Source organism: Centroberyx gerrardi, chromosome 15 (genome assembly GCF_048128805.1).
Source record: "Centroberyx gerrardi isolate f3 chromosome 15, fCenGer3.hap1.cur.20231027, whole genome shotgun sequence".
In the NCBI taxonomy this organism is placed as follows: Eukaryota; Metazoa; Chordata; class Actinopteri; order Beryciformes; family Berycidae; genus Centroberyx; species Centroberyx gerrardi.
In genome coordinates this window covers 28,628,421-28,643,420 of record NC_136011.1, presented here as the reverse complement: position 1 = coordinate 28,643,420, position 15,000 = coordinate 28,628,421, and the positions used below count along the sequence as shown (strand labels likewise).

At 43.2% G+C, this 15,000-nt stretch overlaps 1 protein-coding gene across 1 annotated transcript in view; it reads right to left on the bottom strand.

Annotated features, from left to right (window-relative positions):
* slc30a6 (solute carrier family 30 member 6) overlaps positions 1-15,000 on the bottom strand; it is an 89,176-nt gene that overhangs the window by 41,463 nt on the left and 32,713 nt on the right. The window contains exons 5-6 of the mRNA XM_078288769.1: positions 4,393-4,435; positions 3,648-3,713 (exon numbers count right to left, since the gene is read on the bottom strand). Coding sequence (XP_078144895.1) covers positions 3,648-3,713; positions 4,393-4,435 — 109 coding nt within the window. The remainder of the gene's footprint in view (positions 1-3,647; positions 3,714-4,392; positions 4,436-15,000) is intronic.

Sequence of the window (15,000 nt, the reverse complement as noted above, 5' to 3'; positions counted from 1 at the left end):
AACACAGACAGGCAGAGGCAGAGCAGCCATACTGCAATTTAAATGCTGTTTTCAGGGTTTTCCAAAAGCGCTGCTGTTGGTGGATTATCTGTGTTCACTCCTTTGATTCCTCCGCCCAAGAATGGTGTTTTACTAATTAATCAATTAGTCTACAAAATGTCAAAAATAATGCCAAATGCCCATCACAAGTTACTAGAAATCAAAGTGATTCTTCAAATGTCTTCCTCAGTCTGACCAGCAGCCAAAAAACACAAAGTATTCATTTTATAATGAGATGAAAAGGAGATAAACGGCAAATCTTAGCATTTGTGAAACTGTAACCAGCAAATGTTTGATATCTTTACTTGATAAACGACTCAAACTTGTTTATGTCATGATCACAAACTTGACTTGAATTGGCCTAACATGAGAGGTGCTTATACAGATCACATTAGAGGAAAATTCAAGCCGAGTTTGGTTTGAATTTGAGAACTTGAGAAGGTTATGAATAAAGCTTTTAAACTGAAAGGCCCCACATTCACTGATGCTCAGATCAATAAGAAATGGATGAATATATTAAATCGTGCAGCTTGGATGAAAAAAAAAAAAAATCTACTGACTGATATGCTTTGAGAGTTACCGCCTTACATTACAGGTAAGGTGCGTTATCTGCAGCTTTTCCTTCAGTTGTTCCAGACTGTTCCAGTTCTATTCAGAGGGGGGCATACTGGATGTGTGTGTGTGTGTGTGTGTGTGTGTGTGTGTGCGTGTGTGTGTGTGTTAAGATGCTTGCTCACACACACACACCTCTTCTTTGTTGTGCTTTTGTATGCGTATGTGTGTGTGTGTGTGTGTGTGTGTGTGTGTGTGCGCCTGAGTAAGAGAGAGACCATTTGTCCAGCCAGTGAGCCGATGAACCAACACCTACAGGTTAATAGGTTGGCTATGTTTACTGGCACTGCGGGCAAACACACACACACACACACACACACACACAGTCATAATCGACCACACACACAGACATAACCCCCTAAAAACCCGGCTTAGCTCCCTCCCCTCCCTCCTCCTCTGGACAGTTAAAGCCTGTTGTTTGTCCTAATCGCCTCCATGCTACTGCTGTCTGCGGGGTCAAAGGTCAGGCGTTGCACTACCGACGGCCTGTGGATAATCTATATGGGCGCCACACCTGTCTATTCCAAACACATTTAACCGTACAGTGGACCAGTGTTTGGTTTTCAACTTGAAATCATAAAACTATCTTTGTATTGTAATGCAGGTAAACAAAAAACTATTAACTACATTAAACTACGGTAGTCTTGCCAACATTAAACTATACTGCAGTAAACTACACTAGACTACACAAAACTAAACTACAAAAGTAAACAACACTAGAATACACTAGATTACCTTAAACTGAACTACACTGCAGTAAACTACACTAGACTACATGAAATTAAACTACAAAAGTAAACAACACTAGAATACACTAGATTACCTTAAACTACAATGAACTACACTGCAGTAAACTACACTAGACTACATGAAATTAAACTACAAAAGTAAACAACACTAGAATACACTAGATTACCTTAAACTACAATGAACTACACTGCAGTAAACTACACTAGACTACATAAAACTACACTAAACAAACACTAAACTTCACTAAACTAAATAATAAACTTTTTTTGTATAGCAACTTTTAACTGTTTACAAAGTGCAATGGAGTACACTAAATTACACTTGACTCAACTAAACTAGATTACACTGCACCAAACTACAGTTGACTGCACTAAACTACACTTGACTAAAACACACTTCACTAAACTACAGTTAACTACACTTCACTGAACTACAGTAAACTACACTTCACTAAACTAAAGTTAACTAAACTACAGTAAACTACACTTCACTGAACTACAGTAAACTACACTTCACTAAACTACAGTAAACTACAGTTAACTACAGTAAACTACACTTTACTTAACTACAGTAAACTACAGTTAACTATAGTTAACTACACTTCACTTAACTACAGTAAACTACAGTTAGCTATAGTTAACTACACTTCACTTAACTACAGTAAACTACAGTTAGCTACACTAAACTACACGACTAAAACACACTTCACTAAACTACAGTAAACTACAATAACACTACAGTAAACTACAATTCACTAAACTACACTTCAATACAGTTCACTACAGTAAACTACAGTACACTACAATTCACTACACTACAGTTCACTACACTAAACTACAGTTAACTACAGTAAACTACAATAAAACTACAGTAAACTACAACTCACTACACTAAACTACAGTTCACTAAACTACACTTGACTAAAACACACTTCACTAAACTACAGTTAACTACAGTAAACTACAATAAAACTACAGTAAACTACAACTCACTACACTAAACTACAGTTCACTAAACTACACTTGACTAAAACACACTTCACTAAACTACAGTTAACTACAGTAAACTCATAACAGGGTAAAGTGGATCAGTCTACTTCCTGGTCCTGCTGCTGCAGGTTCAGACCAGAGAGAAGCTGCTGCTGTCAGCAGGATAATCTGCTGCACTCCAGCTCACCCACTGTGTGTTACTGGCAGCCCATTAGGACACACACACACACACACACACACACACACACACGCACGCACCCACACATGCACACATTCAAACACACATGCACACACACACAGACACACCCACTTGCACACATACAGACACCAACACACACACATGCATGACACACATAACAGTCACAAATGCACACACATGCAAATCAATGTGTACTCGCTCATATTAATTATATTAATAATGGTATGCACCAACACACATGACACACACACACACACACACACACACATACACATCACCAGCAGCACACACACACGCACGCATTAAGAGGGCCAAGTGGAGCTGAAAAGCAGCTTTCCCCTCAATCACCACTCTTCCACACCTTAAGGTCGGAGGTCAGCTGTAACACACACACACACACACATACACACACACACACTCAAGGAAGGGGGGTGTATGGGTTGGGGGAAGTATGGTGTGTGTGCTTGTGTGTGTGTGTGTGTGTGTGTTTATGGGATAACAGGCAATGAAAACACACTCAAACAAACAGATGAAGCTTCCACAGAGAAGCTACTGATATTATGGAGATCAGTTCAACACACACACACACACACACACACACACACACACACACACACACACACACACACACACACAGCAGTTAACTTGTGTACTGCAACTTCACTGTCATGTACTGTAATAGGACACAGGAAAGGAAAAAATAGAAAATAAATAAGAATAGAGCAAATGGGGAATATTAAACATAACACAACTGTTAAGTGGAAATATATGAAATATATGAATTACAGCATGGAGAATGAGTGAGAGAATGCAAAATAACAGCAGTAGAACAACCTGAGCCAAAAGCAAAAATGAATGAAAATAGTACACTAATAGTATAATAGTAATGGTATAAACTAATGATTTAATATCTTGTAAAATAAGAAGAATGTTATGTCTCTGGATGTATGTATTGTTAAAAAATATATATATATTGTTGTTTATTGACTGTTGTTCTGTATTATTTTGTCTTTTCTGATGAGAAATGCCAATAATACAGTGTGATGTAATGAACTCACCCAAAAGAGTAGAGCTGACTGGGCTTCTTCATCGTCACCCAGGAACTGATGAGACAGGTGATCAGACTGGAGGAGAGAAGGAGGGAAGGAAGGAAGGAAGGAAGCAAGGAAGGAAGGAGGAATGGAAGGAGGGAGAAAGGATAGAAGGAAGGAAAAGAGAGAGACAGACAGAGGCAAATGTTAGACGACAGTTAAAAACACTCAGAAACAGCGAGAGAGGTCGACTAAAGTTCACTTCTTGTTTTATTTATTCTTCATTTATTCATTGAAAAGTCTGAATTTATTTTTCATGAATGGAAATTCCCCCATCAAAACAATCACTCAATTTTAGATTCAGAAATTAAGTTTCAGTTCTGGCACACAGCAAACACCAGCGTTGCATCACATGACTTCTGATTGGTGGAGCCGACTACAGGCTCTTGGGACTAAAATCCACTTTTTTTGAAAATTTTGTTTCATTAGGATGTTAAGAAGATTTGCATTCTGAAATAAACTATCCTCTATTTAAAATAAGTGTCACTTACTCTGATAAAATGATTAACGGCACAAAATTAAAAAACTATAGATAAAAACAATCACCATACATTTTGAAAGATAATCTCTTGTCGGACAAAACTTTTCCAACCTGGGTCATCAATAAGTTATGACCTTTACGTAATGTTTTGGGTTTTTTCCCCTGAAAACCTTTGAAACGAACCCAGTAGAGGACAGATGTTTCCCAAGAGAAGATTTATCAGTTACTCACCTGAAGAGGTCGAAGATGGTGAGGTATGTGTAGGCGGTCAGGGCTGGAATGACAAAACAGAGGGGAAAAAAAACTGTCACAATTCAGACATAAAGCTTTAGTGTTCAAAATGCTTATACTGAAAAGATAAGAAAGAAACGAAGCAGGCTTTCTAATCAGTCAGTTTATAATGTCAATGGAGAAATATGTTATTTCATAGGGATGGGGATCTCTGGGATCTTTTCATTTTGATTCTTGGGGTCACGATTCAATTTAAACCGATTCATCACGATTATCTACACATCGCGATTTAGCCTAATACATAAATTCTAGATCGAATTGTTTGCCCACTTGACTGCAGTAGACAGTTGAGTACATTCCAGAGAAAAAAATATATTATGTGTGACCCAAAAATGTAAACCTTGAGTATACAATAAATGATTTTATAAACAATCGAGCCAGGTTCCTACACAGGAGCTTAAAGACGAGATGAAATGAAAAATGCCTTTTTAACCCTTTTAGATCACATCCCTGGTCATACTGTGCACCTATTTAACAATATATGCCAAAAAAAATACCAAAAATCAATTTCATTGTATTCTTATATCAAAATTCAATCATGTTTTCTTCCTGTAAAACAAAATATGCCGTGTGCTTACGTAAGCATGCCCGTAACTAATTTCAACCAATAACATCATGACATCCACCCATCAATCAATCTTCAACTTTTAGCGCACAGAGCTAAGAGGCTAAGATTCATTAGTTAGCTAGCTAGCAGCAGCACGGTACTTCGGTGTGTCTTCGGGTGTTATGACACGCCCACTTTTCAACGTTCAAATCAAATTCCTCCCAACGTTACGTCCCGCCTGTCTTTCCCGTTTCACTCGGAAATACGTCACAATACGGAAGTTAGATACTCTCGAAATGCCATTTCATCTCGACTTTAAGCTAGTTTAATGGGGAGGGAAGCGGTCATGTCGCCCCCTGCTGTTTACGTTTAAAACTGGCCATCAAGATGAATTGGATGGTTTTACACAACATGAGGTGCGATTACAGCTCTATCTCCTGTGATGCAATACTCTAGTTTTCATTTACTGGCAGTCATAGTACTACTTTTTTCTTTGAACGCAGCCAGCAGATGGCGCATGTTGACACGTTCCCTCTCCACAGCACAGGGACAGTTACATCAGAGCCTGTGGACTGCTAAATGTTGGAGCTAACTATAGCAAGGCCTGTTACACTGTAGAGTCAACACTATCACCACGGATGGACACACACACACACACAAATACACACAGACTGCCAAGGATTCCCCCTAGCTGACACCTTTAGCATGCTAAATCCTGAGCAGGAGAGGCGCCAAAAGTCACACAACCAAAAATATCTGGATGAACTGTACCAGCCTCCTTCTTTACCCACACAGGCTGGGAAACGACCACCAGCCACCGGCCAGACGCTGCTCAATCTCAGTCTCTGGCTGCTGAATTTGCCGAACCCTAAAAGCCTCTTTGGCAGGTAAACAGCCGTCATTTGGAGGTCCGACTCTATTCTATAACCTAGTTGGCCGGTGGAGTTTGAGATAATTTCCTGCCTTGATCCCACATCATCAAATCAAATGTCACAACGTACTGTGCAAGGCAACAAAACGGCAAAAAGAAGTTAAATTTGGACAGAAGCTGGGGCCGATGGACCTGGGTTCAGCCGGGGTGAGAGGGTTTAAACTGAAAGACCCAAAGTGTTAGGAAGTGGAAAGCCAAGCTGGAGTTTGGTCAAAGAGCTGGCAGGGAAACCACTGTATTTCATGAAATACGATACAATGTTTCCATGATTAATAATTGTCTAATTCGGTGATACTGAAGTGTTTGTTACATTTTCAGTTCCCCTGAAAGTCCCAGTGTGGTTTCTCAATGTGCATCATGTGACCAAAATACAAGTTCAGATGGAGAATAGGGCTGGGCAATATATCGATATTATATCGATATCGTGATATGAGACTAGATATCGTAATATCGTGATATGGCATAAGTGTTGTCTTTTCCTGGTTTTAAAGGCTGCATTACAGTAAAGTGATGTAATCTTCTGAACTTACCAGATTGTTCTAGCTGTTCTATTATTTGCCTTTACCCACTTAGTCATTACATCCACATTACTGATGATTATTTATCAAAAATCTCATTGTGTAAATATTTTGTGAAAGCACCAATAGTCATCCCTACAATATTGTCGCAATATCGATATCGAGGTATTTGGTCAAAAATATTGTGATATTTGATTTTGTCCATATCGCCCAGCCCTACTTACAACTGAACATTTAGCTCACTTCGTAGAAAATACCGAGATATATATCGTGTATCGCCATTCAGCCTAAAAATACAGAGATGTGATTTTTGGTCCATATCACCCAGCCCTAATGGAGAAGCAGCATTTTAGTTCCTAACAGCGGATCATCGTCCGTCATCTGCAGAAACCTGGGTTTGAAACCACATGATAAACAAGTCCAGATTCTGGGTAAAGTTTACCTTTGGGTTGTAGCCAAGCCCAGAGTATGTAGTAAGTGTTTATTATTTAAATTTTGGAAATAAGGACCACAAGAGTAAGACAGTGAGGGTGAAAACATGACTTTCTAGTTGCTGATACTTTGAGAAATACTTGACTGAAAAAAGTGATTCTCCAGTTGCACTTATTGGAAGTCACTCTAGATAAGTGTCAGCAAAATGACTAAAATGCAAAATGTGAAGGTAACTGTCTACTGCTGTGATCAGACACTTCAATCAATACTGATCAAAAGTGAACTGTCACGTTTGGCAGAGTGAGGGAAGCGAGGTGTTTATCAGTGACGTCACAGCCAGATAAAAGCTGGATTTCCTCCATTGATAAGCTGCAGGCTCATTTAATAGACTCAGTTTGGAGATTTCACACCCAAACGAGCTTCATGCCACCGAAGCGCCGCCCTGCAGCAGGAAATGTGTCCACATCCCCGTGAAAATCACCTGGGTCCACAACGTCCCTCTGACAGTCACTGTCAGTGGAGCGGCTCTGGGACTCCTGTCTCATCCACAGAGTAAAAAGAGTTTCCTTCTTCCCCTGGACACACGTTACCCTTCCCTCTGCAGCTGTAACCGCATTGCATGATGGGAAAGTTTGATGATGGAGCATTAGCAGCAGATGATACTAGTGTAAAACTCTCCATCAGCAGTCTGCTGGACCTTTGAATGCACATAGATAATGAATGGATGTGCGTGACAGAGGACTAAAACATATTGAGAGGCAGTCAGTCAGCCAGCGAGTTAGCCAACTAGTCAGCCAGTCATTTAATCTGCTAGTCACTAAGCCAGTCAGTCAATCAGTCAGCCAGTAAGATACACAGTCAGCCAGTAAGATACACAGTCAGCCAGTAAGATACACAGTCAGCCAGTAAGATACACAGTCAGCCAGTAAGATACACAGTCAGCCATACGGTCAGTCAGCAACCCAGATAACTAGCCAATCAGTCAGTCAGCCTGTAAGCCAGTTAGCTCCTCAGTCAGCCAGCCAGCCAGCCAGCGGGTTAGCCAGTCAGTTAGCCAGCTAGTCATTTAATCTGTTGATCACTCAGTCAGTCATTCAATCAGCCAGTCAGTAAATGAGTCAGTCAGTTGGTCAGCCAGCTAGCTGTCTAGCCAGCCAGTCAGTCAGTCAGTCAGTCAGCTAGACACTCACACAGTCAGCCAGGCAGTCAGTCAGCTCATGAGCAACTCAGCTAGCCAGCCAGTCAGTCAGTCAGCCACCAAGTCAGTCAGCTAGACACTCACACAGTCAACCAGCCAGTCAGTCAGCCACCAAGTCAGTCAGCTAGGCCACATCCACACTAATACGTTTTCGTTTTAAAACGCATAACTTTTGCTACGTTTACGCATAGCGTCCGCACTACTCCGGCGTTTTCGGACCCCTAAAACGGAGACTTTTGAAAACGCTGCTGACCCCGTTTTAGTTCGAAAACTCCGGGATTGCGTTTTAGTCCGGACGGGCGGAAACGGAGACTTTTGAAAACGATGACGCAGACGCCCACGTTCGCTTCCTGATTGGGTCTTATCAGTCACGACGTCCGCCTCGACCGCCTTATACTTACTTACTTTCAGTAACAGTTCCACCTCGTCGTCGGTCCAAGCAAAGAAATCTCCGGTCGTACTTTTCGCCCGTTGCTGTTCTTCCTCTGTAGTATTTTCTGCAACTAAGCAACCGACCGCAGAGTAGACAATCTGCTTCCTGTTTACACCGGCACACGCGTGCCCAGTGTACGTGAATGGTCATGTGATATGCGTTTTCAGGCGTGTTAGTATGGACGGAGATTGTTTTCAACATATTAACATATTAGTGTGGATGTGGCCCTAGTCAGTCATCAAGCCAGTCAGTCAGCCAGCCAGCTAATCAATCAGCTAGTAAAACAAGTCATCCAGCGAGCCACTGACTGATTCAGTGCGATCCAACTGGCCTGGATTAATTCCTCAGAGCCTGTCTGTCTGCCTACCTGCCCGCCCGTCTGCCTGCCTTACCGCCTGCCTGCCTTACCGCCTGCCTGCCAACCGGCTTTCTGTAATCAGGGTGTGCTGTGGGGGATGAGGAGAGCGGATTAGGCCGGCTTTGTGCTGAGAGGAACATTTTGTTTCCCCACCGCCGGCGTCCATGTTGGCCAACCTGACGCCGTGTAATCCTGACAGAGAGGCCCGCAGCGAGACCCAGAGAGACAGACAGAGAGACAGACAGGCAGCCGGACTGAGGCAGAGTGACGGGTCGACGGGCGGGGGGGGGGGGGGGACTGAGAGAGAGAGAGAGAGAGCGAGAGAGAGGTGAGCGGGAAGACAGATGGACGGGTTGAGAGAGAGAGGCAGATAGACAGGCAGAGAGAGAGAGAGGTGAGAAGGCAGATGGACAGACAGGCTGATGGATATGCAGACAGACAGGCAGAGAGAGAGAGAGAGAGAGAGGGAGAGAGAGAGAGGGAGAGAGAGAGAGACAGAGAGAGAGAGAGGGAGAGAGAGAATGCCTAACTGTGATGACAGAGTAACAGATTGTAAAGAGGAAAATATCTGATAGAGCCTGAAACTAAAAACAAACTATGAATACTAGAACTGACAATACTACTACTACAACTTCCTTCGAATACAGCTTCTACCACACCACTACAACTACCACTACAAGTACTACTGCTGCTGCTACTATGACTGCCAGTACTTCTACTATTACTACTACTACATCTACTGCAAATACTACTACTTCCACTACTCCTACTAGAGCAAATACTACAACCACCACTACTATTCCCACTACTACTGCTGCTACTACAACTACTACTGCTACAGCTGCAGCTAGTACAACAGCTAGTACTGCTACCGCCATCCATAAATACCACTATTACTATTATGACTACTACAAAGTGCTTTGCAATCAATAAAACAATAAATAGCCAATTGTATGCACTTTAGTACTATGTTAGTACAGTCTGTTGTGTCTCAGTATGTCACCAACGGCACCAAGGCTAATTCATACACTTTTATGTTGATTTCTGATTTGTAATTATCATTTGTATGAGGTTTAATACTTTCTATTTGCTATATTTGTGTTTATAATCTATTTTTCTTTGCTGTATCCTGTTACTATTTTGCTGTGCAGCGACCAGGTTCCTCCACAGGGATCAATAGAGTTTCAGCTCATCTTGTTGTGTTGAATTAAAACCGGACTTACAGCAGGTAATAATAATAGCAATAATAATAATACCAATACCAACATCACAGTGACCCAGCCGGCATTGAGGCAGGCCGAGCAAAATCAATAAGTGGGTTGAAATTTCCCCTCGCTGTACCGGGCTAGGTTTACATATAACCCCCACTACACACACACACACACACACACACACACACACACACACACAGACACACACACACAATGCCCGGTTCAATTCCACTGTAAATCTCCTGCTTACAAACACTGACACCCAGAGGACGTGCGGATGTGATACCAGACCAACAAACAGACCAGACAGGACATTACTCATCACACACACACACACACACACACACACACACACACAAACACACACACAGAGAGAAAGATACGCACACACACAGGAATGTACAGACAGACAAAGAAACACATGCAAACACAAAGAAACATGCACACACACACACAAACACACACACATCCAGACAGAGAAGATGACACATTCAAACACAATGACAAAAACACAAACACACACACAAACACAAAGAAGCACACATACACACACACGCACACACACACACACACACAGTCCAAGCCACAGAAAATACGCATGTGCATGTATTATCACATACACACATGGTACACATACACAAAAAGACATACACACACATATAAAAAACACGTGAAGACATAAAGACACACACATACACACACACACACACACACACACACACACCGAGGCCCCACAGGGCCTGAACACAATACCCAGAACAGAGTGAAGGATTAAAATCCCTGTGTTTGTTTTCAGAACTGATCAATAGAGGAGAGGAGAGGAGAGGAGAGGAGAGGAGAGGAGAGGAGAGGAGAATGGGATGGAAGGAAGGAAGGAAGGAAGGAAGGAAGGGAGCAAGGGAGGAAGGAAAGGACAGAAGGGAAAGGGGAGTGAAGGGGGTAGAGGGAGAGATGGAGGAAAATAAGAAAATGAGGAGAGGAGAGAGAATGGGAAGGAAGGAAGGAAGGGAGGGAGGGAGGGAGGGAGGGAGGGAGGGAAGGAAGGAAAGAAAGAAGGGAGGAAGGAAAGTAGAGAAAGGGAGTGAGGAGGGAAGGAAGATTAACCCTGTATTCACACTGTCAGCAACAAGCTCGTCTTTTCACCGTCAACAGCCAATCAGATTTCAGCTTCCTTGTTTCCTTACTAATGCCATTTAGTTTCACTCAGTTCTGAACGGAGGAGAAGTTGATTCCAGCCATTCAAAGCTTCCCACTTCTCTACAACTTTTATTTAAAAGACGACAAGAATCACCGTCTCAGAAACGAAGCCTGGAGAGCGGTCGATCCACCGCTGCAGTGGAAGATAAACTCTTTTTTTCTGGTTTATTTTTGATTAATGCGACCTAAATGTACTGCGATGGAGCCGGAGGGAAACCGTCTGTCTGTCAAACCTGATATCTCAGACACCACTGGTCTGATTTTGATGATGGAGGGATGATGCGTCTTGTTCATGCTCATCAAAACAATGTAACTACAGTATATGAAAAGCAATACCAGAGCAGCAAAATACATGATTTACGTGTTCAAGACTTTGTAGCTGCAGACCGGAGCCTCTGGCCCCGCCCACTATCTGTCAGAACAGAACCACTCAGCCACCGAGTCGCTTGCAATGTGAACAAGCAGTAAAGAAAAGGTTGAAAAAGGGATGCAAGGATGGGAAGAAACAAGGAGAGAGGGAGGAAGGGATGGAAGGAGAACGGAAGGGAAACAAGGAGGAAGGGAGGAGGGAAAGGAAGGAGGTGAAGGGAGGAAGGAAGGGAGGGAGAGAGGGAGGGAGGGAGGGAGAGGATGGATGGACAGATGAGTGTGGAGAAATACGAACCGGAGGATGAATATTTAATGCTGTCTGCAGAGGAGCAGCCCAAACACACACACACACACACACACACACAGAAGACACACACACATAAACTGTAGACAAATGAAAAGACACACACACATTATACAGACACATTAGTTATATACTACTATAACATACACACACACACTCACACACACAGGGCTGTTGTGTTCCCAGTAGGCTGCTGGGACCATTACTGGTATTAAGTGGTGACTGGTTAGAGCAGGATGAGTAACCAGTTAACCAACCTCACTGACACACACACACACACACACACACACTAAAAACTTAGGAGCTGGATGTGCTAACCACAGCAAATAGCAGCTTAGTGTCATTGGTTCCGGTAAACAGTAAGCCTAGACCCAGAACACACACACACACACACACGCACGCACGCACACACACACACCCAAAAACTCACATTAACACACACATTTGTATTACATTTACATTTCTGTGACACACACCGAGCCACCATACCACACACACACACACACCAGCATCATACACACTCACATGCACACGCACAAAGTCAACCGTCCCGAGAAAAGAGAGAGAGACACACACACACACACACACACACACCGGGTCGTGGTGTCAGGTCAGCTCTGTGTGCTGCAGATGTAAACTAAAAGCTTCTATCGAACGCCTCAACTGCTGCGGTGAGGAAGATCCCCAGAGAGGAGGAGGAGGAGGAGGAGGAAGAGGAGGGAGAGAACAACCTGGAAGAGGAGGAGGATGAGGAGGAGGAGGAAGAAGAAGAGGGAGAAGAGGAGGTGGGAGAGGAGAAGGATAAGAAGGAAGAGCTGGAAAAAGGGGGGGGTGGAAGAAGGAGGAAGGAGACAAGGAGGAGGAAGAGGGAGGAAGGCAAGAAGGAGGGAGAGAATGATGAGAGGAGGAGGAAGAAGAGGAGGAGGAAGAGAAGGAAGAGAAGGAAGAGGAGAAAAGGATGAGGGACAGGAGGAGGGAGAGGAGGATGAGCAGAAGAAAAAGAGGAGGATGAGCAGAAGAAGAGGAGGAGGGGGGAGAGGAGCAACAGGAGGATGAGAAGAGAAAGAGGAGGATGAAGGATGAGCAGGAGAAGAAGAGGGAGGAAGAAGAGGAGGAGAGGAGGTGGGGGGAAAGGAGGAAGAGGGAGGAGGGAGGAGGAGGCTGGGAATGCTGCCCAACGCTGACACTGCTGACCACCGAGGGAGAAACATGAGACTGGACCAGAGGGCTGCACACACACACACACACACACACACACACACACACACACACACACACACACACACACACAAAGGTTAGGTGCATACACACACACAAAATAAGGTCATGCACACAAAATGGAGTGTGCTCACAATAATGTGCATTAATAAAAACACGCAAATACACACACAGTAAACACACCAACATGAGAGATGAAAGCATGCACAGATGTACACACACACACACACACACACACACACACACACACATATAGTTCATTACTGATTCAGGCATATCCAATAAATGCAGACACAGATACAATCACCTACAATACAATTATGTTAATCTAAATGTTTTACATGCTGACTAGAGCCACAGCATTTTAATACAGTTTTAATACCGTGTCTGAATGTAACTAACTGGGTCACTGGTGTGTGTGTGTCGGCTCTCCATGTGACAGAGCTGCTGGGTTTTAATGACTAACTACTTTCACTCAGTTTGGCTCTCTGCAGCTTGGAGGTTAGAGGTCAGAGAAGCAGGCTTGTAACCGGAGGGTCGCCGGTTCGAATCCCTGAACAGGCCGGGAAAACGCGGCAGGGGAAAGAGAACGAGTAACGTAACTCTCCGCTCCCTGAACATCCACTGAACCTCGCTCACCAGCAGGAGACTGCAGCTTTACTGGGCAGATCCCAGAGTGACTGTGTGAGACTGTATGAATGTGAAGCAGGCCAGTGGTTGAGTTAACTTTCCCTAGATAAAAAGAGGAAAAAATGACACCAATCTAACAAGTCATTTAGTGTGGTATCAAGTCTTAAAATCTTGTTGCTTTGCAATGGAAACAAGTGTCTCCTTGGCAATTTTAAGACTGGATGTCAGATTAATTCACTTGTTAACACGGATATGTTTTTTTTTAATGAGCCTCGCTCCCAGAATGAGGCTTAAATTGATTAAATTTTGTTCCGGGTTGAAAGCCAACTCCTGGGCTAGGTTTGGGAGGGCGGCCTGGTGGTTAGAGAGGCCGTCCTGTAACCGCTAGGTCCCGGGTTCAATCCCCACAACAGCCAAAGTGCCAATGTGTCCTGTCAAAGTGTCTTTGAGCAAGGCACTGAACCCCCGCCTGCTCGCACATTCAAGTCACTCAAGATAAAGAACCAGCTATTCACACTTCTTTCTAGGAAAAAATGCAATAAAACAGCAATTCAAGTCTAAATTCCAAGTAGGAAACTTTCTGTGATGCAGTTATCTGACATCACACACTGTAAACTCTACACAGCGTTACTTTAACATGTTTATAACCGTCAAAATACACCTAAGCTTGATTTTCAGCATTGCATGACCTTAAATCTACCAAAACACCTGTGTGAGAAATGGTTAAAAAACCTAGATTTGAAATGTAAAGTAGCAGTTACAGTTGTTCTATGCTAACTAGCTAGCTACCACTGCCAAATATCATCGACATAACATTAGCTGTTACATGGAGAACAGTATTTTATGTCAAGCAAAGAAAATCTCACAGGCGTCCGTGTTTCCCCACAGGTTTTTCCGACCTGTAGTTTGGATTTACGACCTACCAGCAGGAAATTTATGGCTTCCGACTTTGAGTGGAACAGAACGTAAATGACTGAACTGTAAACTGTAAAAGATAGCCGGCCTGACTTCATCTGTAACAAAGGAGGGGTGTAGTTTTCTACTAAAGAGATGAATCATCTGGATCTCCTGTTGTCACCTGCTGACAGCAACACTGGAGCCTGATGGATGACCGACAACTGAGGAGGAGGAGGAGGAGGAGGAGGAGGAGGGGAAATAGATGGGAGGAAAGTGGGGAATGATAAAACATGCAACGACAGGAG